Source organism: Mandrillus leucophaeus, unplaced genomic scaffold (assembly GCF_000951045.1).
Source record: "Mandrillus leucophaeus isolate KB7577 unplaced genomic scaffold, Mleu.le_1.0 Scaffold150, whole genome shotgun sequence".
Classification (NCBI taxonomy): domain Eukaryota; kingdom Metazoa; phylum Chordata; class Mammalia; order Primates; family Cercopithecidae; genus Mandrillus; species Mandrillus leucophaeus.
This window is the reverse complement of record NW_012101477.1, coordinates 513923-539404: the sequence shown is the minus strand read 5'-3', so window position 1 is coordinate 539404 and position 25482 is coordinate 513923. Positions and strand designations below refer to the sequence as shown.

At 39.2% G+C, this 25482-nt stretch overlaps 1 protein-coding gene across 1 annotated transcript in view; it reads left to right on the top strand.

Moving 5' to 3' along the window:
- Positions 1 to 18828: 18828 nt before the first annotated feature.
- Positions 18829 to 25482, top strand: part of TOP1 (topoisomerase (DNA) I) — a 61541-nt gene continuing 54887 nt past the window's right edge. Inside the window, exon 1 of the mRNA XM_011975021.1 lies at positions 18829 to 18941. Within this exon, the coding sequence (XP_011830411.1) occupies positions 18829 to 18941 (113 nt within the window). The remainder of the gene's footprint in view (positions 18942 to 25482) is intronic.

Here is a 25482-nt window from a genome sequence, read left to right as displayed (position 1 = left end):
TTTTGTATATGTTTTATATACTATAATCTCACAATAAAGTAAGCTAGAGAAAAGGAAATATTAAGAAAATCATAAGGAAAATATGTTTACTCTTTATTAAGTGGAAGTGGATCATCATAAAAGCCTTCATCCTCATTGTCTTGTTGAGTAGGCTGAGGGGGAAGAGGAGAGTTTGGCTTTGCTGTCGCAGGGATAGCAGAGGAGAAAGAAAACCCTCATGTAAGTGGACTCAAGCATTTCAAACACGTATTGTTCAGGTGTCAGCTGTGGTTCTCAATGTGTGGTTTCCTGGTCAGCAGCACTGCATTGTTTGAAAACTTGTTGGACATGCAGATTCTTGGGCCTCACCCACACCTACTGACTCTTAAACTCTGGGAGTAGAGGCTTAGCCATTCAGGTTTTACTGAGTGTCTACCAGGTGATCAGACGTGGACTGAAGTTTCAGAACCAATAGAATAGAGCAAGATACTAGTTTTGTAGTAATTCAACCTCTTAAGCAATATTCCTTCTTCTTTCACAAGGAATCATGGATGGGGTTATTACTTGTGCGTGCTTATAGTTGTGAAGTTGGAGTAATTCATAATCGGGGGAGGATCTTCTGGAGTATAAAAAAATTTAAGGAGCAGTTATATGATTAACACCAGAAAAGCTTCTTGTATTTCTGAAGAATATATACCACCTCAGTAGGAGAGGTGTGTTCAGTCTTACTCTTTCTACAGCTAGTCGCCCAGAGAATGGCCTGCGCATTTCAAGCCCCGTCAGTGAGAATTGTCTAGACAAAGAAGGTACCTTGGTTGAATTAGTAACAGGATACATGAAACAATGTATCAGCATACTTAAAATCTTTATGGCCAGACAAGGTGTGGACTTAGTGTGTTTGGAGGCCCCTGACCCTTGGAAACAAACGCAGTTTAGGCTGAGCTGTGGATCCCCATGTAGGCCAGAGGTTTGTAGTCGCTCTCACTCTTCCCGGGCATCAAGGATTCCTTAATGGAAGCAAAGGAGGACAAGCCTACAGGAATGGGCCTGCCCTAATTGAGCTGGCCTGAGAAGATACATTTTCAGGTTAGACAAGTCCTTTTTCCCTTTTAAGTTCTGCCTCTTGGGAAAGGAGATGCATTTGTAGTGCAGGGATGTCCTTGTGAAAATGTGACTTAGAGCAGCATACGAAATACAAGTGCCCAGCCAGGTGCGGTGGCTCACACTTGTAATCCCAGCACTTTGGGAGGCCAAGACAGGCGGATCACCTGAGGTCGGGAGTTCGAGACCAGCCTGACCAACATGGAGAAACCCCATCTCTACTAAAAATACAAAATTAACCGGGTGTGGTGGCGCATCCGTGTAATCCCAGCTACTCAGGAGGCTGAGGCAGGAGAATCGCTTGAACCCAGGAGGTGGAGGTTGCAGTGAGCCAAGATCATGCCTTTGCACTCCAGCAGGGCAACAAGAGCAAAACTCCATCTCAAAAAAAAAAAAGAAGAAGAAAAAAAGAAACACAATTGCCCATCTTAAGGGTCTTGTACTAGTTAATTACTTTCGGAGATAAGTAAAAAAAAATCCAGTGTTGTCTTCTATTAAGAGAACAAAGGTAGTTGGTAAAAATGGAATTTGTTTGCCCTGCTCCTGAAGCTTAAAATAATTGCTCTATCTCTGTTTTGTCTTACACTTCGGCCGACTAATAACTTCAGTTGAAATGTTTTCTGGGCAGGTGCTCATTGAGGGCCTGCTTCTCCAGAGGTTCTGTGCAGTAGCAGGCTACTTTGAGACAGCCAGCTTAGCCAGGCCTGGGAACCACACAGAATAGTACAGTGCCATGTAGGGAAAAGGTCCTTGACTGGGCTCCAACAGGTACAGTAGAGAGTGCTAGGAAGCAAAGTATTGTCCTGGATCATTTCATCCAATAGAACTTTTTGTCATGATGGAAATGTCCTATATTTGTGCTGTCCAGTATGGTAGCTGTTAGCCATATGAGGTTTTGTTTTTGTTTTTGTTTGTGTGTGTGTGTGTGTGTATGTGTATGTGTACATGTGTGCATGAGAGACAAGAGTCTTGCTCTGTCACTCAGGCAGGAGTGCAGTGACGCGATTTCAGCTTACTGCAACTTCTGCCTCCCAGGCTCAAGTGATTCCACCCTCACCTCCCGATAGCTGGAATTACAGGCGTGGGCCACCACACTCAGCCAATTTTTTTGTGTTTAGCAGAGACGGAATTTTGCCATGTTGACCAAGTTTGTGTCAATTCCTGGCCTCTAGTGATCCACCTGCCTCAGCCTCCCAAAGTGCTGGGATTACAAGCGTGAGCCACTGCATCTGGCCCATATGAGGCTTTTGAGCCCCCTTGATATGTGGCAAGTAAGACCGGATAACTTATTTTACTTAATTTAAATATAAACTAGCCACATGTGGCTAGTGGCTACCATATTGGACAGCACAGCTGTAGATAAAATTTAGATAAGGCCCAAGAGATTGTGGTTTAGATTCTACTTGGAATATGAGTGATTGGGGCTCTTGAAATTTAAAAATCCAGACACATGTGAATTTGATGTGTTATTAGTTTGAATAACAGCCTTCCTTCAGTATGTCTACATTGTTTTATCCTGACTGACATGCTAAGAGGGCTTACATGCTAAGAGGGTAAGTAATGTTGTGTTTACCAAAGCAGTTGGAAGCTCAGGCAGTTTTATTTGTCCGTTTTATTTGACCCCTTAGAGCTAAACAGGTGAAAATTTCAGGTCCTTTGGATGAAGTAAGTTCTCATTTTGTCTCAGCAACCCTATGAGGTAGGTTATGTCTATTGTGTAGTTGACAAAACAGATGAACTTACGTTTATATACACCTTTATGGATTAGTAGCCTTTAAAATGGTTAGTTTTATCCCACAACTTCATTTGAAATTTTAAGTTTCTAGCATGTTGCCTATAACAAGGTAATTTATTTCTATTTGTTAAATTGTTACCAGTAATAAGTCAATAGCCTACTATAAGCAATAGAGAAGCAAAGATTGTAGACTACCAAATAGCACCCAAGAGGCTAACTCATGCAAGGTGTTGCTTGTAGTAAAAGCAGATCAGAACTCAGCCTCTGTATTCTATATGGGATTATCTTCTCACTTGCATGTTCATGATCAGTGTAGGCTGCATCTTATAAGTAATCTGGCTCACAGTTAGCTAGACATATATTATTAGTCTGATGGAACAAAATGGGATTGTAGCTTTGACCACTATGATGACCACTGTCATATAAAGTCTTAGATACCAACTTGATAAATTGCTTAAAGACTGGGAATAGATCCAGATTCCTCCAGGTTTAGCTTCCAGTTGTGATCAGTTTTGGGGGGATGCACGGAGAAAATGAATAGGAATGAAATAAATAGCTGATACTTGAACATTTTTATTTATTTAATTTTTTTTTTTTTTTGAGACAGAGTCTCGCTCTGTCACCCAGGCTGAAGTGCAGTGGCGCAATCTCTGCTCACTGCAAGCTCCGCCTCCCGGGTTCACCCCATTCTCCTGCCTCAGCCTCCAAGTAGCTGGGACTACAGGCGCCCGCCACCATGCCCGGCTAATTTTTTGTATTTTTAGTAGAGACGGGGTTTCAACGAGTTAGCCAGGATGGTCTCGATCTCCTGACCTTGTAATCCGCCTGCCTTGGCCTCCCAAAGTGCTGAGATTACAGGCGTGAGCCACTGCACCCAGCCTGAACATTTTTAATGCCCTAGGCAGTACCTCAAGAATTCTAAGCTTTCATTTATCAATCCTGAGGTAGTTACCATTACTATTTCCAGTAATGTTAACTGGGCCAGTTTACTTTTGAAGAAATTAAAGCTTACGGTTTAAGTAAAGTAACTAGCTCAAGGCTTTATAGTTACAACTAAACCACAGAGCAGGGGGGCTAATCTAGGCCTACCTCATGCCAAAGCCTGAGTTCCTAATTGTGACACAAAACAAGGTAAAGGAGGGCCTGGGGTAACTTAGTTGCCTCCTGAGAATTCTGGGCTGTGGTGGAATTACCCATTAGACTGGGGGCTCTCATCTCTTCACTTATGATGTGTCCTTAACAGACTAAATGCAGGCTTTGCTGCACTTTAATGTAATTCTTTCCCTATTAAAGGAAGCTTGCTTGCCTTTGCAGCAAAGCCCCCTGGATAGTTTATTTTTTAGCAGTTCAACTTGTGCTTGGACCCAGTTATTCCAGAAATCAGTAAAATCTATTTGAGTATTCAAGAAAAAGGATCTTTTTGTTAAATAAGGATTAACTAGAAACCTTATTTTATAAGGATCCCTGAAGTCTGCTTATTTACTAAGGAATTTCATCAGAGGTGGTTCGCATTTTGTGAACAAGTATGATGTTGTTCCCACTTCAAGGGGGATAAATAACAAATTTAACCAGCTTGTTGCTTAAGAAGCAGAATTAGCAGTGGGCCAGTCATTGGCCTCGCTTCAGAGTTATCATGTGACTTACTTAGTTTTGCAGAGTGGTAGATTTTAACCACTTTCAAGTCAAGTTGGTTGGCCATTCATGGACTGTGTGCAGGGCGAGAAGAGAGATGAGAACAAGTTAGCAGAAAGCTGAGGTGTGTTAGACAGGAGTAGGTAAATCAGGGAGGATATTCTTCATTTAGACCCTGAGCTTGAGTAGGACACCTTTCTACAGGAGACATTGCAGATACTTTCTAGTTAATACTAACTCAGTGTTCTGCAGACTACACCTGCTTTTGTGTGGCCCACGAACTAAGAATGGTTTTTGTATTTTTAAATTTAGGCATGTGCCACATAACAAGATTTCTGTCAACAATAGACCACTTATATAATGATGGTCCCATAAGATAGAAGATGATACATTTACTGCCCCTTTTCTATGTTGTAGATACGTTCAGATACACAAATACTTAACACTGTGTTACAGTTTCCTACGGTACTGTAACGTGCTGTACAGGTTTGTAGCCTAGGAGCAACAGGCTATACCATACAGCCTAGGTGGTAGTAGGCTATACCATCTAGGTTTGTGTAAGCACACTATGATGTTTGCATGACAAAATCGCCTAATGACACATTTCTCAAAATGTAGTTGGAGGAAAAAAATTGAAAGGAGGAGAGTATTACTTCACGACACAGGAAAATCACGTGAAATACAAATTCCAGTGTCCATAAATAAAGTTTACTAGAATGTGGCCATGCTTATTCATTTACATGTAATCTGTGGCTGTTTTTGTGCTACTGTGGCAGAATTGAATACTTGCAGTGGAACTTGAATGGGCTACGAGGTCTAAACTATTTAGTACCTGGCCCTTCACAGAAAAAGTTTGCTGACCTGATTGAGTGTGCTTGTGTGTATCACAGGAAGCTCGCCAGGACTCTTGGTACGTAACCTCTAGCTCCCAAAGGCATCTGAGCCCCACTGGCAGGACTCAGTTACCTGTCTCTCTCTAAGCATGACTGCACTCACTAGTGTCAAGACAACAAAGAGAACTCCTATTTTAAAGAGCTTGACTAACCCCCTCCTTATTATCTAAGTTAGAGTAGCTGTGCCATCCCTTAAGTAGCTTTTCCTCCTTCCTCTCAAATAGGGGTTGGTAGAATAGCAGGTGAAAACAACCTTTTTCTTCCTCAGTTGTAGAGACTCAATAGTCTAGGCTGTAAATTAAAAAAAAAAAAAAAAAATTCCCCAGAGGCTGACTCAGCACATGCCTGCCTTTTAAAGGAACAGGGAGACCTAATTGAAATAGAAACTGAAAATAAAATCAGTAGCACATCAATTTTTGTAGGTGGCTCATATTTGGTATTAATGTTGCTCAGAAGATTCAGGAATAAGAAATAACAATGCAGGGTTTCTTCAAAATATGGTTCTGGACAGTGGATTGTAGTTACCTGGAGAGCTCGTGTTAAAATATCTGAGGATGAGTCCAAGTACCAGGGCTCATACACAGGAATATTTGAGAACCACTGCCCTCAAGCATTTAAAATTTTCCTTTTACCTAAACCCACATGGGCCAAGACAATTTTAAAAATTCATAGAATTCTTGTGACCAGACATGTAAGGGGTCAATAGAGGTCATTTTACAGATCAGAAAACAGACCCAAAGCTGAGAAGTAAGTTATCTAAAACCCCACCAGGACATTGCATTAAAGGAGTTGCTCTAAGCATGTCTTCTTGCTATTAGAAAGTGAAATTGACTTGTAAATCTGTCATTTAGTTTTCGGCATAATAATAAAACAATGAACAGTCTGTTCTGGCTCTGATTGCACCCAGAATCTCCAGATCAGAAGACCTTCTTGTAGATCAAGTAACATACTTCTCTGAAAGACAGTTTGGCCGTCCTATCATTGAAGTCTGAATTATCTTTTTTGATTTTTAAATATAATTAATTGGTCACGGAAATGAGAACCAGAGGAAGACAAGAAGATGAACTTGAGTTTAAGGAGCATAATGGAAGGAGTGGGATGGGAGGGAAGATTGTAAAATAAGACAGGAAGGGGTTGTGGAGAGACAGATTAAGGTAATTGTGGTGTTGTAAAGCCATAAAAGAAATTTAAATGCGGAAGTGGACTGGAAGAGAAAACATTCTCTGACCATTTAACCCTTTTTTGTGTGTGTCAGTTTGAGGCCTAAAGTAGACCAATAGGCTCCTTCTTGTGTGTCTTTTCCATGGCAAAGCCTTTAAGGATAATAGCTGACCACTAATCTCACACAGCTGCTGATGTTTAAGAACCTAATTCTTGAAGTGTTTTTAAGTCAGTTTGTGGCATTTCTTCTGAACACATGGGCACTTTGGAAATTGTTGTGACAGGTTTTAGAAATTTGAAGTTGTGTTGCAGAGTTGATAACAAAATTGGGTCTTTGAGCAACTCAGTCTTTTAATACAATGCACTTCTAAGTTTCTGATGGTATTTCCCCAAGTTTTGAATATTGAAGAGAAAGACCACACTTTGCAAAATAATTGACAACTTTCATTTAATTCAGTTTGACCCTATCTTGAACTTGGTCTTCGTAACTTCTTTTGAGGGTCTTTTCCGACTATAACACTAGAGGCTGATTCTGGAACTTCATGGAGGCAAGTCCAGTGAAACTTGGGCAGTTAGGGGGACCCTTTTCCCCCTCCCTTTTCAAAGTTAGTCAACAGCTACTGCTGTTGGGATGGGGTCAGGTGGGTATTATGCTTATTATGAAACTTGATGAGGGCAGGGACTCGGTTTTGTGGCTGAGTTGTATTTCAACACTAAACTGGCACTCAGTAAATACTTGAACAAATGAATATTGTGAACCCCAACTTCCTTAAGGACAGAAGAACTATTTATACTTCTGTCTGCCATCTTCTCAGCTGGAGATTTTTTGTTTGTTTGTTTTGTTAGCTTTCAATACCAGGTCCCTAACGGGGGAACCCCATAGTTTCAAGATGAACAAGTCCATGACAAAAATTCTTGTTTATATGCAGTACACATTTAGAGAGAATAAATGATCATTTGGACTTTAAAAATTGGAAATGTTACTAGTCTCTTCTCTCATTCTTTAGTTTTTTTTTGTTGCTGCTGTTTTGTGTTGAGGCGGAGTTTCATTCTTGTTGCTTAGGCTGGAGTGCAATGGTGCGATCTTGGCTCACTGCAACCTCCGCCTCCGGGTTCAAGTGATTCTCCTGCCTCAGCCTCCCAAGTAGCTGGGATTACAGGTGTACATCACCATGCCCAGCTAATTTTTGTATTTTTAGTAGAGATAGGGTTTCACCATGTTGGTCAGGCTGGTCTTGAACTCCTGACCCCGGGTGATCCACCTGCCTCGGCCTCCCAAAGTGCTGGCATTACACGCATGAGCCATTGCTCAAAACCCCCATTCTTCAGTTTTTTAAGGGTTTCTTTAGAACTGAATCCTCCCAGCAGTTTTCTTTCCTTTTAAATTCCAGAGCTCTTTGGGCCTTTAGCCAGAAACAGTCTCTGTCCTGCTTACTTTGAAAGGCTATTAACTATGCCCTGGAATTTTGGAAATGTTCTCCTTGAGAATTGCTGTAAAGTAGTGATAAGGACTCTTCTGTAGGCTACATATTGAAACCAGCCACCATTAAGATGGATCACAGACAGGGTGTCCTGGATTGAAACTGGACCGACATTGGTATAGTCTGAATTTGAGGAGTAAAGAAATATGCCCTTCCCTCTCCCCTAACAGTTGGGGGATACTTGTTTTTACCCCTTAACCATTTCCCTTTTAATGATGACAAGTTTTCAGGCTTTTTCACTGCCTTTAGATTTACATTAAGTTCCTGGGAGATTGACACACCCTTGATATTTACCGCACTCCCGGATGCCAGTCTTTTATCACTCAAGACCAGCTTGTTATCTGTCCTAGACAGAAGCAGTCTTCTTTTAAAAGTATTAGAACATACTAGGTATAGAGTGTTAAAGAGAATGTTGATTTTGTTAAAACTCTTGCTTTTGGGGGTGTGATATGGGTTTGAAAGTCAAGAAGTAGAAGATGTAAGGGTTTATCCCAGTATATAAGTTTTAATGATGAGGTGATATTTTCTTTAAATAATTTATTCACCCATTATGTTCACTCAAATGGTTCTAGTGTTCGCTTTCCTTGTGCGCTAGCTGTATATATGTATGTCAGAGAAGAGCAGAGATTATCTTTGACAGAAGTTGTATTGTGAGTGTCTTTTTGCAGAAGATATTGATTGTGTAACTGTGCCCCACCTCCATCCCTCACACACTTGATTTGATGATTATCTTTGAAGGAGGAGCCCATCATATTATACAGCTGCCCTAAGTCTCAAATCTATCATCAAAAGACGGTGTAAAGGGGACTGGCTCAAAACATGGCAAAGAGTCTCCTTTATATCAGAAAGCTTTCTGCCTTTGCTTATAAGGCAGCAGAGGACTCTTCTTTCCTGCCCTGATCTGATTACCCTAAAAGCTTTAAGATCATGGAATAGTTGATAAAACAATCAGTATTCTGTGCTGATGACTTATCCTTTTCTCCCTTAAGAACAGGTAAATGTTTCTGCTTGGATTGAGTTTAGAGACTCCAGGTAGAATAAGATAGGCAACACTGTTAGCCACCTACCGACCACAGCTAAACAGGCAAATGTGCTTCTGCATGGGGAATGCTATGGCGTTAACAGTGCCTTCCTTAAAACCTGTAAGTTCTTTAGGCTTCCGGGTACAGGGTTGTTAGAGTAGACCAAAGTTTACTTCCTTTTTCATATGTGCTTTTCTTTCCTGGATCTTAGTATAGGAAAGAAAATCAGACAGCATATCTGTCTGCTGTCTGACCCAGTTACTGGCCGGGTGGGCATTGTGAATGGGTATGGTTGCTGCCTCAAATGCACATATACAACCTGAGCTAAGTTGTATCAAATGATTGAGTAGGCTGACTTCAGTTCTATGTAAATTAAGGAGAAGGTTTAGGAATGGTTGTACTGCCTTGACAGTTGTTAACATGTTTATAATTTCTTGGAGATTAGCCAGGAATTCTGTTACAACTGTACACAAATATTGATTGACTTTCAAAATAAAATTCTTTAAAATCACTGAAATTTTCTGAGCCCAAGTTTCTTCATCTGTAAGATAAGCAAATTTACTAAAGTCATGGGTATGTAGTACCTGAGGAACAGAGATTTGAAGCTCTTTACCACTGATTTATGCTACTGTGTCATAGATCTAGTAATTAAGTGACTTTTACCCAAGGTCATATACTGAGTGATAGAACAAGGATTTTGAATAAGGTATTTTTCACTGTTGAACTAGTCTGCTTTCTCCAGCAGAGGCTGCTCTGCAATGCCTCTATCACATTAGGGTTTGGTCATGGTCTTTTGTGCTCATCATGTTTGAACATGTTTAACAAAGTATTTTACAGACTTGGTTATTTCTTCCCCTCATGTAATTTGTTATTTGTCTGGTTTCCCTATGGAGAATGAACTTTTTATCTTATATATGCCTGATGTGACATTGATTTGGCCACTTGGGGTTGACCTTGTACTTGGTTTCCATATCTGCAGCTTCATTGTCATTTTGGGTTTAGGCCAGCTTTCAGAAATTTTTTAACAGTTGGATCAAATTTTGTTGGATTCATTTGATACTGAGTTTCTTATTCCTGTATATTTTGTTTCCTTTCTATCTAAGCAGAGAACTAGGACTCTAGAGTTACAAAAAGTAGGAGTATATCTATAACTTTTTTAAAAGAAAAAAGGACCAGGTACTGTGTCTGACGCCTATAATCCCAGCACTTTGGGAGGCCAAGGCGGGTGGATCACTTGAGGTCAGAAGTTCGAGACCAGCCTGGTAAACATGGTGAAACTCCATCTCTACAAAAATACAAAAATTAGCTCGACATGGTGGTACGCACCCATAATCCCAGCTACTTGGGAGTCTGAGACAGGAGAATCGCTTGAACCTGGGAGGCGGAGGTTGCAGTGAGCTGAGATTGCACCACTGCACTCCAGCCTGGACAACAGAGTGAGGCTCTGTCTAAACAAACAACAACAACAACAAAATTCTGCTTTGGACACATGACTTTAGGGAGATAAACATAACTCTGGGATTTTATTTTTTAATATGCTCCTGAAAACAGTCAACTCTCCCATTTCCTAGCTGGGAGAAGTATGTCTCACTTAATTTTGCTCATTCAGGAGAGGATGAATTTTTCAGCAATGATAGTAATAGCTGGCTGTCACGGCTCATTTCTTGCTGCAGTGTAGCACATCCGCCAAGAATGCCCTTTCACCTTCCTTTGTCTTGCTAACTCCCTCTTAGCTTTCAGTAAGATTTGGCTCAAACTGCATCCTCCAGAGAGCCTATGTTAACTCCTAACTGCCACTCTTGGATCCAGGGTCTTTATTTCATCTTGTTCTCTGGTGGAACCAGGCTGTTTTATCTCATTATATTACTCTTCACTTTGAAACAAGGAGGCAGTTAACCTAGATTCAGTATTTTTACTCTTACGACTTTTTTCCCCCAAAATGCCCATAAATTAAGTAATCTTACTGCCTTACTGTGCTTACTGAAAAATAGCAGCAGGGCAGAAAAATAGAAAATCTTGCTATCATGTAAGAGATGTGGAAGTAATGGTACCCACATGCTTCATTTGGAAAATGTCTATTACCTTTATAAAAAGTTTGTATAGTTTCTAAATACAGGAGCATCATGATGCAATAGAAACTGTTACTTTAATGTTAATTGACATTCGAAATTTTGGGTTTCAAATGTTTCCTAAAACATTTTTTCTGAACCCTTTTGGTATTCCCTTGATCTACCATTCTACATTCTGCCTCCTTTGTTTCCCTGTCATTTATTAAAAGTACTGCCTCTTAACTTTGTCATCATGCACTTATTTCTCTAGATACACCTTGGAGTGTTTTTTTCAGGCTAAATTGTTAGGCATGGGATTGCTGGGTTTAAAGAGGGAGAGTGTGTGAGTTTGTTTGATTTTGCCAAATTCTTCCTTCATGGGGATTATACCAACTAGATGCACCTTATTCATCAGAGATGTTAAAATGAGGCAGCAGTATCTTAGATTTGAGGAAATCGTTACCACCAGAGTTGTGAAAGTTAGGTGATATATGTAATACTGCCTTGCACAGAATATACATTTAGTAAAGGATACTGATATGGTTTGGCTGTGTCCCCACCCAAACCTCATGTTGAATTGTAGCTCCCGTAATCTTCATGTGTTGTGGGAGGGACCCGGTGGGAGGTAATTGAGTCACCCGGGTGGTTACCTCCATGCTGTTCTTGTGATAGTGAGTTCTCATGAGGTCCGATGGTTTTATAAGGGACTTCCCCACCCTCCGCCCACCCCACTTTGCTCCACACTTCTCCTTGCTGCCACCATTTGAAGAAGGACAGGTTTGCTTTCCCTTCCACCATGATTGTAAGTTTCCTGAGGCCTTCCCAGCCCTGCGGAACTGTAAGTCAATTAAACCTCTTTATAAATTAACCAGTCTTGGGTATGTCTTTATTAGCAGCGCAAGAATGGACTAATACAGATACCTAGATACGTATTATTATCTTTTGTGAACTGGTACTATTACTGTATCATAAGAGTGGAAAGAAACTTTAGTTGAGATAGTGTTTGTAAGCACCCTAGCATGGTGCTAGCACCCATATTAATGCCTTTTTCTCTTGTGTGCCTTGGGCAGCCAGCTACTTAAGATTATATCTTAATTACCTTAATGGATTGTAAACTGCTTGAGGGCCGAGTCCTTGTCTGGTGAGTCTTTAGCAGGATGCTTTGGACTTGAATATATTTGGTTTTAAATTGAATTAGCCTTCAGAATATATTTCTGAAATGGTAGCAAAAGGATTTTTTTTTTTAAATTTCTTTTTTTTACATATTAACCCTCAACTCCTGGGTAATGGTACCCAACACCTATTCCTACAGTGGGAAAAGACAGAGACACTTTCCTTTTGTTAATTGGAAGCTTCTTTACTTAAAAACTTCTTAAACCCCAGGGAATATGTTAGGTAACAATAGCAAAAGATGTTGATTCCTGTCCTATCTGTTTAACTTATCTGTCCTTAGGGAGTAACTCCAGTTAAATTGCAGTGAAAGGAGTTAGTTGCCTTAAGTCTTCTGTTTTCTCTAGACTGCTTTATTTCAGGGGGCTTCCATGTCTTCATCTAGAATTTTCACTAGGAATTAAAATATTTGTTATTAGAAAGCATTAGTTGGCCTGAATTCACAGTGAATTAGGTTTTCTGATGATTTAATATGCACTGGTTTTTATCTTTCATATCTTATCTGTCAGTTAAGTTCAACACATTTCTTTTTGCACTTAACCAGGTGCTTGAAGTGGCAGGGTCCTTCCTCTAAAACATTTTAAATAACACTAGTAGATGAATTCCAGTTAAGGGGAAAAGGTATGTGCTGAAAGTAATCTTCAAGGCCACAGTATGTTCTCTCCAAACACATATTTTTCACCACAAGGGATGTAGATCTCTGTGTGCCCTTATTGGCATTACTTTTTCAATTATTGGCATCTCTTCTGAACAACATCTTTAGTCAGATGTCCCACTGTTACCTTAGATACAATATGGCTCAGATTGGTCCATCATTTCTCCAGTCTTTTCTTTTTCACCATCTTTATTATGCACAAGTTTCTTGTTTTTGCCAAGGCCTCTTGTTCCCCCAGTCACCTGGACATAAAGACTTTCTCTGACTCTTTATTACACTGCATTTATTACACATAGTAGTGAGTTCCTGGAACTGGGGTCTACTTCCATTTTCCCAAATGTGCTTTTACATTTTTTCCTTCCCTCTCAGTTCCTTTGCTATCATTTTTTTTGTAGATTGCTTCAGAAACCTCTAGCTAGTTATTTTGCTTTTACTTTTATCTCTTACTGTTCTTTAACACAAACCCTCTCTTGGAACTAGGCCAGTCTTCTTGCCATACCCTCATATAATAACACAAAAATGAAGGGTTGGAAAGGAAGAAGCTTAAAGATAATGTTTAACTTTTCCTTATGAAATGTTTCAAGCATACATATAGAGAAATATAATGAACTCCCATTTATCTGTCACTCAGCTTCAATAATTATCAACCTTTTGCTAGTCGAATTTTGTCTATCCCCATATCTCTTGGTCACATCCCCCCACCCCACCCCAGAGAGTATTATAAGCAAATTCCAGGCATCATTTACATGGAAGTACTTCAGTATTTATCATTAGAGATTCTCTAATCTGTCAATTTACCTACTGCAGATTATCTCTACAGTTTTGCTGTCAGTTGGTTATTTAGTTTGTTTAAATGCTTTTGGCGTTTAGAAGGCATCCCATTCTTTTAGTGGTTAGTTCTTTTGTACTGACCTCAGTTTGCCTCCCTATCATTTCTCAGCAGTGATAAAAGTTTATATTTACTCAGAAATTACAAATTTACAGAGTAAATTTATATAATTCAATATAATATTTGAAGAAGTTGCCATGTAATATACTTTTTTTTGACACGCCTTTCACAGCACACATAGCACATGTAATAACTTTTATTTGTATGTTAGAGAGAGGGTCTTGCTCTGTAGCCCAAGTGGAGTGCAGTGGTGTAATCATATAGCTCCATCCTTTAACTCCTGTGCCCAAGCAGTCTTCCCACCTCACCCTTGGAGCAGCCAGTGTTACAGGTGCACCAAGATGCCCAACTAATTTTTATAAAAGTTTTTGTAGAGATGAGGTCTTGCTATGTTGCTCAGGATGGTCTCAAACTCCTGACCTCAAGTAAGCCTCCCACCTTGGCCTCCCAAAGTGTTGAGATTGCAAACATGAGCCACCGTGGTCAGCCATTCCTTTAAAATAGGAATACTTGGGGTTCAGAGCTGTGACGTAGGTCTTATTTGTGTCAGTGAGATTAATGAGCCACAGCCCCGAGTTTCTCACAAGACATTTTTGATTTGCATTTTTAGACAGCAGTTGCTTTAAAAAACTTGGGGACTTGGCTTAAAATCAATTTTGAAATTTTGTGCATTAAAAAAAAGAATGTAGCTGGGCGCGGTGGCTCACGCCTGTGATCCCAGCACCGGACTTTGGGAGGCTGAAGCGGATGGATTGCCTGAGCTCAGGAGTTCGAGACCAACCTGGGCAACACAGTGAAACCCCATCTCTACTAAAATACAAAAAATTAGCGGGGTGTGGCGGCGTGCACCTGTAGTCTCAGCTACTTGGGGGGCTGAGGCAGGAGAATTGCTTGAACCCGGGAGGCTGAGGTTGCAGTGAACTGAGATCGCACCACTGGACTCTGGCCTGGGTGACAGAGTGAGACTCTGTCTCCAAAAAAAATGTTATTGGCAGACTGTTATCTGAAACCTGCCTGGAATTAATTTCAATTTATCGTTTTCTTAATTTCTTTTTTAAGTTTAGAGCTTTTTAGTGATTTAAGCAAATTTTCCTATGTACGCTAGTATTCGTCAAAATAAATTTTTAAAGCTTCGTCCATTTTTTACTATGGAAGTAATTTATTGTGGGGAAAAACTAGAAAACAAGATGAAGTATGTGCACAAAAACTCAAGTTACTCATAAATTGACTACCCTAAGATTACTGCTTTTAATATTTTGATGTCTATATTCCAGTCTTCTTCATATATATTTATGCATTTGTTGAATTATACACAGAGTAGTTGTTGTTGTTTTTTTTTTTTTAATGTGATGTCCTTGCCATACCCTAGGGCTGTATTAGCAGATCTTGATGTTCTGAGGCTTGTTTATTGAATCTGGGCTGCAAACAAAATTAAATGACACGTGCTTTATTCCAGATTGTAGTGCTATTACATGTATTGTCATTATTATGATTTTAGCCATAAGTGTTTGGTTTGAGGCAGAAGTAATGGGATATTGCTGTCAAGTAAACAGGGGCCACTAACCTTGTGTGAATCAAGTTAGCATTTTAAAATTATAGACTCGAGGTTTTTAGAAGAAGCTGAAGGGTTCTGTATGCTGCATGAAGATTGAGTTCAAATCCTGCTTCTGACACCATATGATTTTGTTGTTCCCATCTCTGTAGGATGGGAATTTCTTACAGTTAGTACTACAGTCATGCAGATTTCTTTTCCCCAGGGCCTGGCACAAAATAGATGCTCAGCAGATTATGACACATGTGGCTCCTTTCGCTGTGAGCCACTCAAGGGATGAAGACACATTGCCTATACATTATAAAGCATGTTGCCTCAAAATACAATAGCTTAAAACAGCAGACACTTATTTTCTCATGTAGTTCCTGTGAATCAGGAATCCAGAAGTAGTTTATCTGGGTGGCTTTGGCTTACCATCTGTAGATTGCAGTCAGTATGTCAGCCAGGGCTGCAGTCATTTGAAAACTTAATTTGGGCTAGAAGGTCCACTTCCAAGATGGCTCATTCACATGGCTAATTGGCAGGAAGCTTCAGTTTCTTACTACATGGGCCTTTCCAGAGAGCTTCTCAGTGAGTACATGACAGTGTGTCAGTGGCCTCCCCAAGAGCAAGGAGAGAGCAGGAAGGAAGATCTAATAATGCCTTTTATGGCCTAGAGTCAGAAGTTGCCCCCTCACATTTCCACTTCATCCTATTTGTTAGGAGTGAGTCAGTGTCCAGCCCACACTCAGGGGAGGGGAATTAGGCTATACCTCTTGAAAAGCAGAGTACCAAACCGTCTTATAGTCAAGATAGTGTGTGTTTGTGTAAGGTTAGAATAGAGGGTCTGGAAATAGACCTATAATTATATGATAGCTCAAAAAGTCCAAGACAATTTAATGGGGAAAGGGCCATCTTTTAAAAAATGATGCTAGACTATTCATGGTAACAACGACATGGAATCAACCTAAATGTTCATTAATAATGGTAGACCGGATAAAAAAAGAATGTGGCACATGTACACCGCAGAATACTCTGAAGCCATAAGAAGAATGAGATTGTGTCCTTTGCAGGAACATGGATGGAACTAGAGGCCATTACCCTTAGCAAACGTAACAGAGGAACAGAAAACCAAATATTGCATGTTCTCACTTATAAGTGGGAGCTAAATTGTGAGAAGACATGGACACATGTAGGGGAACAGCAGATACAGGGACCTTTTGGAGGGTGGAGGGAGAGAGGAGGGAGAGAATCAGGAAACATAATTTGTGGGTACTAGGCTTAATTCCTGGGTGATGAAATCATCTGTACAACAAACCCCCATGACACAAGTTTACCTGTGTAACAAACCTGCACATGTACCCCTGAACTTAAAAGTTAAAAAAAAAAAAAAAAAAAACAAAACAGTGTTAGGACAACTTGACATCTTTATTGATTTAGGAAAAAATGAACACTGGCCCTTACCTCTGTAAAACTGCTAGAAAATAAAGAAAGAAAGAGAGAGAGAGAGAGAGAGAAAGAAAGAAAGAAAGTGGTGGTATGCCCTTGAGAGAGAGAGAGAGAGAGAAAGAAAGAAAGAAAGAGAGAGAGAGAGAGAGAGAGAGAAAGAAAGTAAGTGGTGGTATGCCCTTGTAATCCCAGCCATTCCAAAGGCTGTGGCAGGAGGATTGCTTGAGTCCAAGAGTTTGAGAGGAGCCTGTGTAACATTGTGATATAAGAAAATGAGACTCTTTCCCTGCCTTTCACCCCAGAAGAGAGGGAGAAAATCTGTGTGGCCCTTGAGTAGGCAAAGATATCTTGGGGTACAAAACATACAGACCCTAAAAGGGAAAATTGATGAAGTGGACTTGATTAAAATTTAAAACTTTTGTTCTTTGAAAGATACCATTAAGAAATAAAGACAAGAAAATCATGGGGAGAAAATATTCACAGTTAATATAGCTAGCAAAAAATTGATAATCCAGAATGTATAAAGAGCTCTTACAACTCGGTAATAAGAAGACCAAGAAAGGTTTGAGCAGATACTTCACCAAAGAAGGTATATGAGTGGCCAATAAGCACATGAAAAGGTGCTTGTCATTAAACATCATATAATCATCAGAAATACATGAATTGAAACCACAGTGAGATACCACTCCACACCTGCTAGAATGGCTAAAATTAAAGACTGATGTCAGATATTGGTGAAAATTTGTAGCAATTGGAACACTAATGAATTTTTGATGGAGAAATACAATGGTACAGTTTGGCAATTTCCTATAAAGTTAAACATACTTTTTTTTATATTACCCAGTAACTTTTCTCCTAAGTATGTACCCAAGAGAAATGAAAACATGTCTACAAAAATACTTATATATGAATGTTTGTAGCAGATAAATAATAACCAATGCCTGGAAACAACTAAATTGTCCAGCAGGTGAATGGGTAGGTTACAGTATATCTGTACAATGTAACACCACTCAGCAATAAAATGGAACCAACAACTGATATATCCAACAACATGGATGAATGTCACAAATGTTATGCTGAGAGAAAGAAATCAGACACTAAAAGAATAAATCCTATATGATGTTACTTATATGAAATCTAGAAATCTAGACAAATCTGATCTATAGCATGATCAGATCAGTGCTTCCTTTGAGCAAGGGGTGGAAGATGGGAAATAACTGGGTAGGAGCACAAGGAAAACTTTCTGAGGTGATGGACTTGTTCTAAATCTTTATTGTAGTGGAGATTGCACCTGTGGGTGTCTTTGAAATGTTTATTATTACAGTTGTTTCTTAATATTTGTAGGGGATTGGTTCCAGAACCACCCCACCCCCTACCCCTAGTATATCAAAATTTGCAGATGTTCAAGTTTTTTGTATATAAAATGGCACAGTATTTACATATAACTTACACAATCCTATATGCTTTAACTCATCACCATATTACTTAGATTACCTAATACAGTGTAACTATATAAATAGTTGTTATATTGTGGGGGGATTTGTATTTTTTGGTTGTATTGTTATTACTCTTTTTATTTTTCCCTGAATATTTTCAGTCTGCAAATGGTTGAATCTACGGTGCTCAACCTGTGCATATGGAGGGCTGACTGTATTTTATTGTTTCGAAATTATACCTTATTAACATTTATTTAAAAACATATCTCTTGAAGTTTCGATTTTTCAGAAGTTGTAACATCTGATCTTTAGAATCAGTGTTCAATATCTATCCCTTTGTTATCATTTATAGGTCAGGCTTAATAGTATTATGTCTAGGGAGAAAAACGCCACACTGTGGCTTCTTTTCACAGAATAATTGGCTCTCATTTCCTCATCCTCCCCATATTAGTAACATGTCTTGACTGTAGAAGTAGGCTAATGGGACGCTTTGTCTAGGCTTCTTTGTGAAAGCTTTTTTTTTTCGGTGGCATGTGCTATTACACCTACCATGCCATTTGAATCCTGTCATTGTACTTCTTGACCATCTTGTCAGGGTAGGCATACAGAAGATAGTTCATGACTCCTGTTAACTGACTCATCTCTTATGGTTGCAGATTCTCATAAACACAAAGATAAACACAAAGATCGAGAACACCGGCACAAAGAACACAAGAAGGACAAGGAAAAGGACCGGGAAAAGTCCAAGCATAGCAACAGGTAAGGGTGGAATCAAGCAAGTCCCTCATCATTCAGCAGTAGGTTGGCCATTGCTTGGCTTACCTAGAATAGGTCTTAACTTGAGCTACTGGTAAAGATAGCAAAGTAAGTAGAAACTGCATTTGATCCTAGAGTTGCTAAGAGGATGGCCCTGATTTCAAGGCCTTAAATGGGATGCCATTGTTCAGATCAAGATGTAGAAAGCAAGTATGTTTGATTTTCTTTTAATATATACCTCGTTAAAAATACAGTTGTTCACTAAGATAGGTAAGGATTCGTTGTGACACATGATGGCATTTAATCAAATCTGTAGCAAGCTTGCCTTGATAAAAGGTAACTGGATTGGAGACCTGATTTTTTTCTTCTTCTTTATATATTTTAAAGAGTTTACATTAAAAATTCTTAATTTGGGCTTCCATGGTCTGTTAGCCCCTGAAATTATATGCAAATGGTTGAGTATATGAGATTTCTTGGAGAGGCTATTCCTAGCTTTCATCGTGTTATCAGAGGAGTTTGGCTCCCACAAAAGCCTACAATCACCAATATGAATGAAACTCAATAGTGCTGTCTTCTGGGATGCAAGCCTCAAGGAGATTTTTCTCTTGTTCATTTTGCTCCCATTTTTTTTGGTGTAGGAGGCAAGTGGTTAAATCTAGTTATTGAAAATGAGGACTTGCACTTCCATTCTGATTTGAAGACAGTTGTTGGTGAGAAAGCCATATGGTATTCCCATTCCCATAGTGGCCTGAGCTTAGTTAGGGAATGTAAAGATCTGTTACACATTAGAACAAGTGTCTTCATCCTAGAGTTCCTTAGAACTTCTTTATTAACTTGTGTTATTGTCTGTAGACAAGTTAAAGTGAGAATTGCTTTCCAAGTCTGTTCTTTTTTGCGAATTATTAAAATAACCAGATTTAATTTTCTCGACTGGGGACATTTCTTTGGGAATCATGTGTCATGCCTGTGGCCTTTTTTCCCTGTCCCTCACTCATTTCTTATCACTTGATCATCTAGTTTCCATTTTCATTATTCTGGTAAATTTAATCTCAGTAGTTGAATCTACTCTGCATCTTTTCTAGTTTACAGTTGTCTAGCTCATGTTAATATCTACCATACAGCAAAGAATATTGCCAAGGATAAAGAAGTTCATTGCATAATGATAAAAAAGGGACCCATTAGGAGAACATGACAGTTATAAATGTTTATCCACTAACATCACAGCCTCAAAATACATGAAGCAAATCTGATAGAGCTGCAAAGAGAAACAAACATTCATAATTACGGTTTTACCACCTCTTTCTCAATAATTTTTAGTCCAAATAGAAAACAATTAAGGATATAGAAGACTTGAACAATATCAACCAACTTGATCTAATTGACATTTATAGGTTTTTCCCATCCAACAATATTAGAATATTCTCTTTTCTTTCTTTTCTTTTCTTTTTCTTTTCTGTCTATTTTTCAGATTTTAATTTTTTTCAGGGTTTATTTTAGATTCAGTGGGTACATACAGGCAACTTTGTTACCTGGGTATATTGCTGTGATGCTGAGGTTTGGGTACAAATGATTCTGTCACCCAGGTACTGAGCATAGAACCCAACAGTTAGTTTTTCAACCCTTAACCGTCCTCCCTGCTCTAGTAGTCCCCAGTGTCTATTATTGCCATCTTTATGTCCATGAGCACCTGATGTTTAGCTCCTGCTTGTAAGTGAGACTATGTGGTATTTCGTATTCTGTTCTTGCCTTAATTTGCTCAGGATAACAGCCTCCAGTTGCATTCATGTTGCTACAAAGAACATGATTCAGTTCTTTTTTTATGACCATATAGCATCCCGTGGTATATACGTACAACATTTTCTTTATCCAATCCATCATTGCTGGGCACCTAGGTTGATTCCATGTCTTTGCTATTGAGAATAGTGCTGCAGTGAACATGTGAGTGCATGTGTCTTTTTAGTAAAATGATTTGTTTTCTTTTGGATACATACCGAGTAATGGGATTGCTGGATCAGAAGGTAGTTGTGTTTTTAAGTTCTTTGGGAAATCTCCAAACTGCTTTCCCTAGTGGCTGGACTAATTTACATTCTCATCAACAGTGTATAAGTGTTCCCTTTTTCCTGCAGCCTGCCAGCATCTGCTGTTTTTTGATATTTAATAGCCATTATGGCTGGTGTGAGATATCTCATTGTGGTTTTGATTTGCATTTCTCTGATGATTAGTGACATGGAGCATTTTTTCATAAATTTGTTGGCCATTTGTACGTCATCTTTTGAGTAATGTCTATTCATGTCTTTTGCCTGTTTTTTTAATAGGGTTACTTGTTTTTTGCTTGTTGAATCATTTAGGTTCCTTATAGATTTAATTAGATCCCATTTGTCAATTTTTGCTTTTGCTGCAATTGCTTTTGGCATCTTTGCTATGAAATCTTTGCTCATTCCTATGTCCAGAATGGTATTGCCTAGGTTGTCATCTAGGGTTTTTATAGTTTTAGGTTTTACATTTAAGTATTTAATCCATCTTGAATTTATTTTCGTATGTGGTGTAAGGAAGGGGTGCAGTTTCAGTTTTCTGCATATGGCTAGCTAGTTATCCCAGCATCATTTGTTGAATAGGAAGTCTTTTCCCCATTGCTTATTTTGGTTGACTTTCTTGAAGATTAGATTGCTATCAGTGTGTGGTTTTATTTCTGGGTTCTCTGTTCTGTTCCATCTGATCTATGTGTCTGTTTTTGTACCATTACCATGGTGTTAGTGTTTTTGTACCATTACCATGCTGTTAGAATACATTTTTTTAAGTGCACATGAAATGTGTCAAAGTAGATCATACTTTGGACCCCACCCTCCTTAAACCATCTTCCTTTGGCTTTAATGCCTCCATGCCTCTCCATCTTTCTGGCCACCCTTTTCACTTCTTTCTAATGCACAGTCATTCCTTAACAGTTTTTGGCTGTCTTTCTCTGCTACCTGTTTTGCTCTTTATCCTTATTTCACATTCCATATTCAGTCTTGTGAACTTATTTTCAGTTCCTTAAACATAACATGTTTTCTGATGCCACTAAGCCTTAAAACATGCTGTTGCTGGTTCTTTAATAACCCTGTTGCCCTTTTGCTGTCATTCTTTTAGTTGCAGCTCAGACTTGACTTGTTCCAGGTATCCTTTCTACCCATCTTCTCATATTAAATGCCACTTTTGTGTGCTCTCTGGTGCCTTGAATATATTCCTATCATAATAATAATTATGATATTTAATTGTCTCTTTACTTTTCTGTATGGACTCCTGCACTCTAAAGTCCCTGAAAGCAGTATTGGGATCTTTTTTTGATTTTTGGAGGGGGGTGTTTTTGTTTGTTTGTTTGTTTGTTTTTGAGATGGAGTCTTTCTCTGTTGCCCAGGCTGGAGTGCAGTAGTGCCATCTCAGCTCACTGCTATCTCCAGCTCCCAGGTTCAAGTGATTCTCCTACCCCAGCCTCCCAAGTAGCTGGGATTAAGGTACATGCTACCACATCCAGCTAACTTTTTTGTATTTTTCGTAGCGAAGCTAACTGTTTTGTATTTTTAGTAGCGACGGGGTTTCACCATGTTAGCCAGGCTGGTCTCAAAACTCCTGACGTCAAGTGATCCGCCCACCTTGGCCTCCCAAAGTGCTAAGATTACAGGTGTGAGCCACCACACCCAGCCTTTTGTATTCATTTTGCATCCTTCAGGCTTAGTATGATACCTGGCAGATAGGTGGCACTTATTAGTCTATATTTATTGAATTAATGAGTGGATGATCTATGGGTACATTAGTTTCCATCTTCTCTCTTTCTTCTCACATACTCTTAATCTTCTATAGGATAGTTATGAAGTCACTTTGGCTTATCTCATTTTTCACACAATTGTGTGTGGTAAAGTAAACATAACAAAATTTACCATTTTAAAGTAGCATTTAGTATATTGACAGTAGTACACAAGTATCACCACTGTTCATCTCCAGAACTTTTCATCATCCCAGACAATCTCTGAATTCACTAAATAATAACTTTTCATTCTGTTCCCCCATCTCATTATCTTTCTACTTTGTCTTTTTTTCTCTTTCCCTTCTACTTTTTATCTTTATGAATTTGCCTATTCTGAGTACCTCATATAAGCAGAATAATACAATATTTATCTTTTTTTCATCTGTTTTGTATTCCCTTAATATGTTTTCAAGGTTTATCCATATTGTAGCATATCAGAAATTCATTCTTTTTTATGACTGAATAGTATTCCATTGTGTGCCTGTTACCACATTTTAAAAAATCTACCTGTTGATGGACACTTGGGTGTCCCTTTGGCTACAAATACCCTTTGGCCTCAAATACGTATTTGAGTTCTGCTTTCATTCTCGGGGGTATACACCTAGGAGTAGAATTGCTAGATCATGTCCAGCAGTGGCTGCCTGCTATGTTTATACTGTGCTAATTGATGTGAAGTGTGAAAAAAAAATTGGATAACCTTTGACCATGAACAGTATCATCTGAGGATGTGAGAGACCTGCTTACAGATCAGATGAAGAATGTTGATTTTTATTTTACTAGACTGTAAGAAGAAATTCCAAAAGACTTTAAGAAGAAAGAGGTTAATGTTTAAAACATAAGCTTTTGAAAAGTTATCTTCTCTAACACATTCTACTTTGTTTTGGGAGGAAAGATACAGTAAAAGTGACATAAAGGGCTTTGAGACATGTAAGTTTGGCCTTGTCCTGTTTTACAAAAATCTTAAAAAAAAAAAAAAAGGATGTGATTTTTGTAGAAGAAATCCTCATCCTTGTGCATCCATTTAGGTCTCATGTGATCTTGACTAGGTTACCTAACCTTCTTCAACTCAGTTTCTTCATCTTCATCTTGATACATGCTTCACAGGGGAACCATGGGAGTCAATAAATACATAAGCTCTTCAGTTGTGAACTGCTCTACAAATGTGCAGAGATGACACTTTGACATCTATTTAAAAGCATACTTTTCCAAGATCATATTGTAGGCAAATTCAATAATTTGTTATATGTACTTTTGTGCCCTTTTTTTTTTTTTTTTGAGACAGAGTCTCGCTCTGTTGCCCAGGCTGGAGTACAGTGACATGATCTCGGCTCAATGCAACCTCCACCTCCTGGGTTCACACCATTCTCCTGCCTCAGCCTCCCAAGTAGCTGGGACTACAGGTGCCCACCACCACGCCTCCCTAATTTTTTATATTTTTAGTAGAGATGGGATTTCACCGTTTAGCCAGGATGGTCTGAATCTCCTGACCTCATGATCTGCCTGCCTCAGCCTCGCAAAGTGCTGGGATTACAGGCGTGAGCCACCGCGTCCGGCCACTTTTGTGCCTTTTAATATTTTCTTCATTCCTATAAAAATGCTAGCCTTTTTGCCAAGAGCTATTGGAAAAACCTGGCCCGAGTTTCTGTTTACATATGACATGACTAAATCTAGCCCTTGGTCTCTTTATTCACATGAGTAAATTTTAAAGTTTAATCAGATGATCTGTTGTAAGCAGACTTTTAAGTACTTCCCTGTTTTGATGTCTACTGGCACAGTACCTCTTTGCAGCAAAGCAAGGATATTGGTTATATTTCAGTAAAATTATTTTATTTTATTTTTTAATTTTTTTTGAGACAGAGTCTCGCTGTGTTGCCCAGGCTGGAGTGCAGTGGTGTGATCTCGGCTCACTGCAATCTCCACCTCCTGGGTTCAAGCAATTCTCCTGCCTCAGCCTCACGAGTAGCTGGGATTACAGGTGCCTACCACCACACCGAGCTAATTTTTGTATTTTTACTAGAGATGGGGTTTCACCATATTGGTCAGGCTGGTCTCGAACTCCTGACCTTATGATCCTCCTGCCTTGGCCTCCCAAAGTGCTAGGATGACAGGCTTGAGCCAGCGCACCCAGCCTCCAGTAAAATTTTATATACACTGTGATCCTTTTAAAGTATCTCTGATATTTTTAATAGTTTAGGGTTTCTTCGATTTCTTCTGTAGCAGATTAAAGAAATCTTCGGGATTATTTAATCACGTCTGAACCCCAGAATAATTAGGATGTAGCATGTTCTGTTCCAAAATGCTCTCATTTATTCCAATCCTTGCTTATCAATTGTAGCTAATTTTGTGGCCATTTGTTATGAGAAAACAAGTGTTTCTAATGTGTTTCTGTGTCCCTCCCTTCTCTGCTAGATATTAGCACCAATCATTTGTCATCAGGCTACACTTAGGACCCAAGCCCAGGAGGCATCTTACTCTCCTGTGCAGTAGCAATACTGAAGACTTGGAGTGGGAGAGTAGCCTTTCTGCAGAAACAGAATGGGGCTATGGATCCACATCCCAGGGGATGCCATTTGGTTTCCTCTTTATTGTCATGCAGGGTGCAAAACAGGGGAGCAGGTATTAAGAATCATTTCATCTTGTCTCCTCTTTGTGTGAACAGGCGTCTGAGGTCACATGCTCAACCATAGTGACGTGGTAGCAGAAAGAAGAGGATGTGAGACCAAGGATCCTGAGTCCCCACTACATTATTCCTTCCAGTGAAAA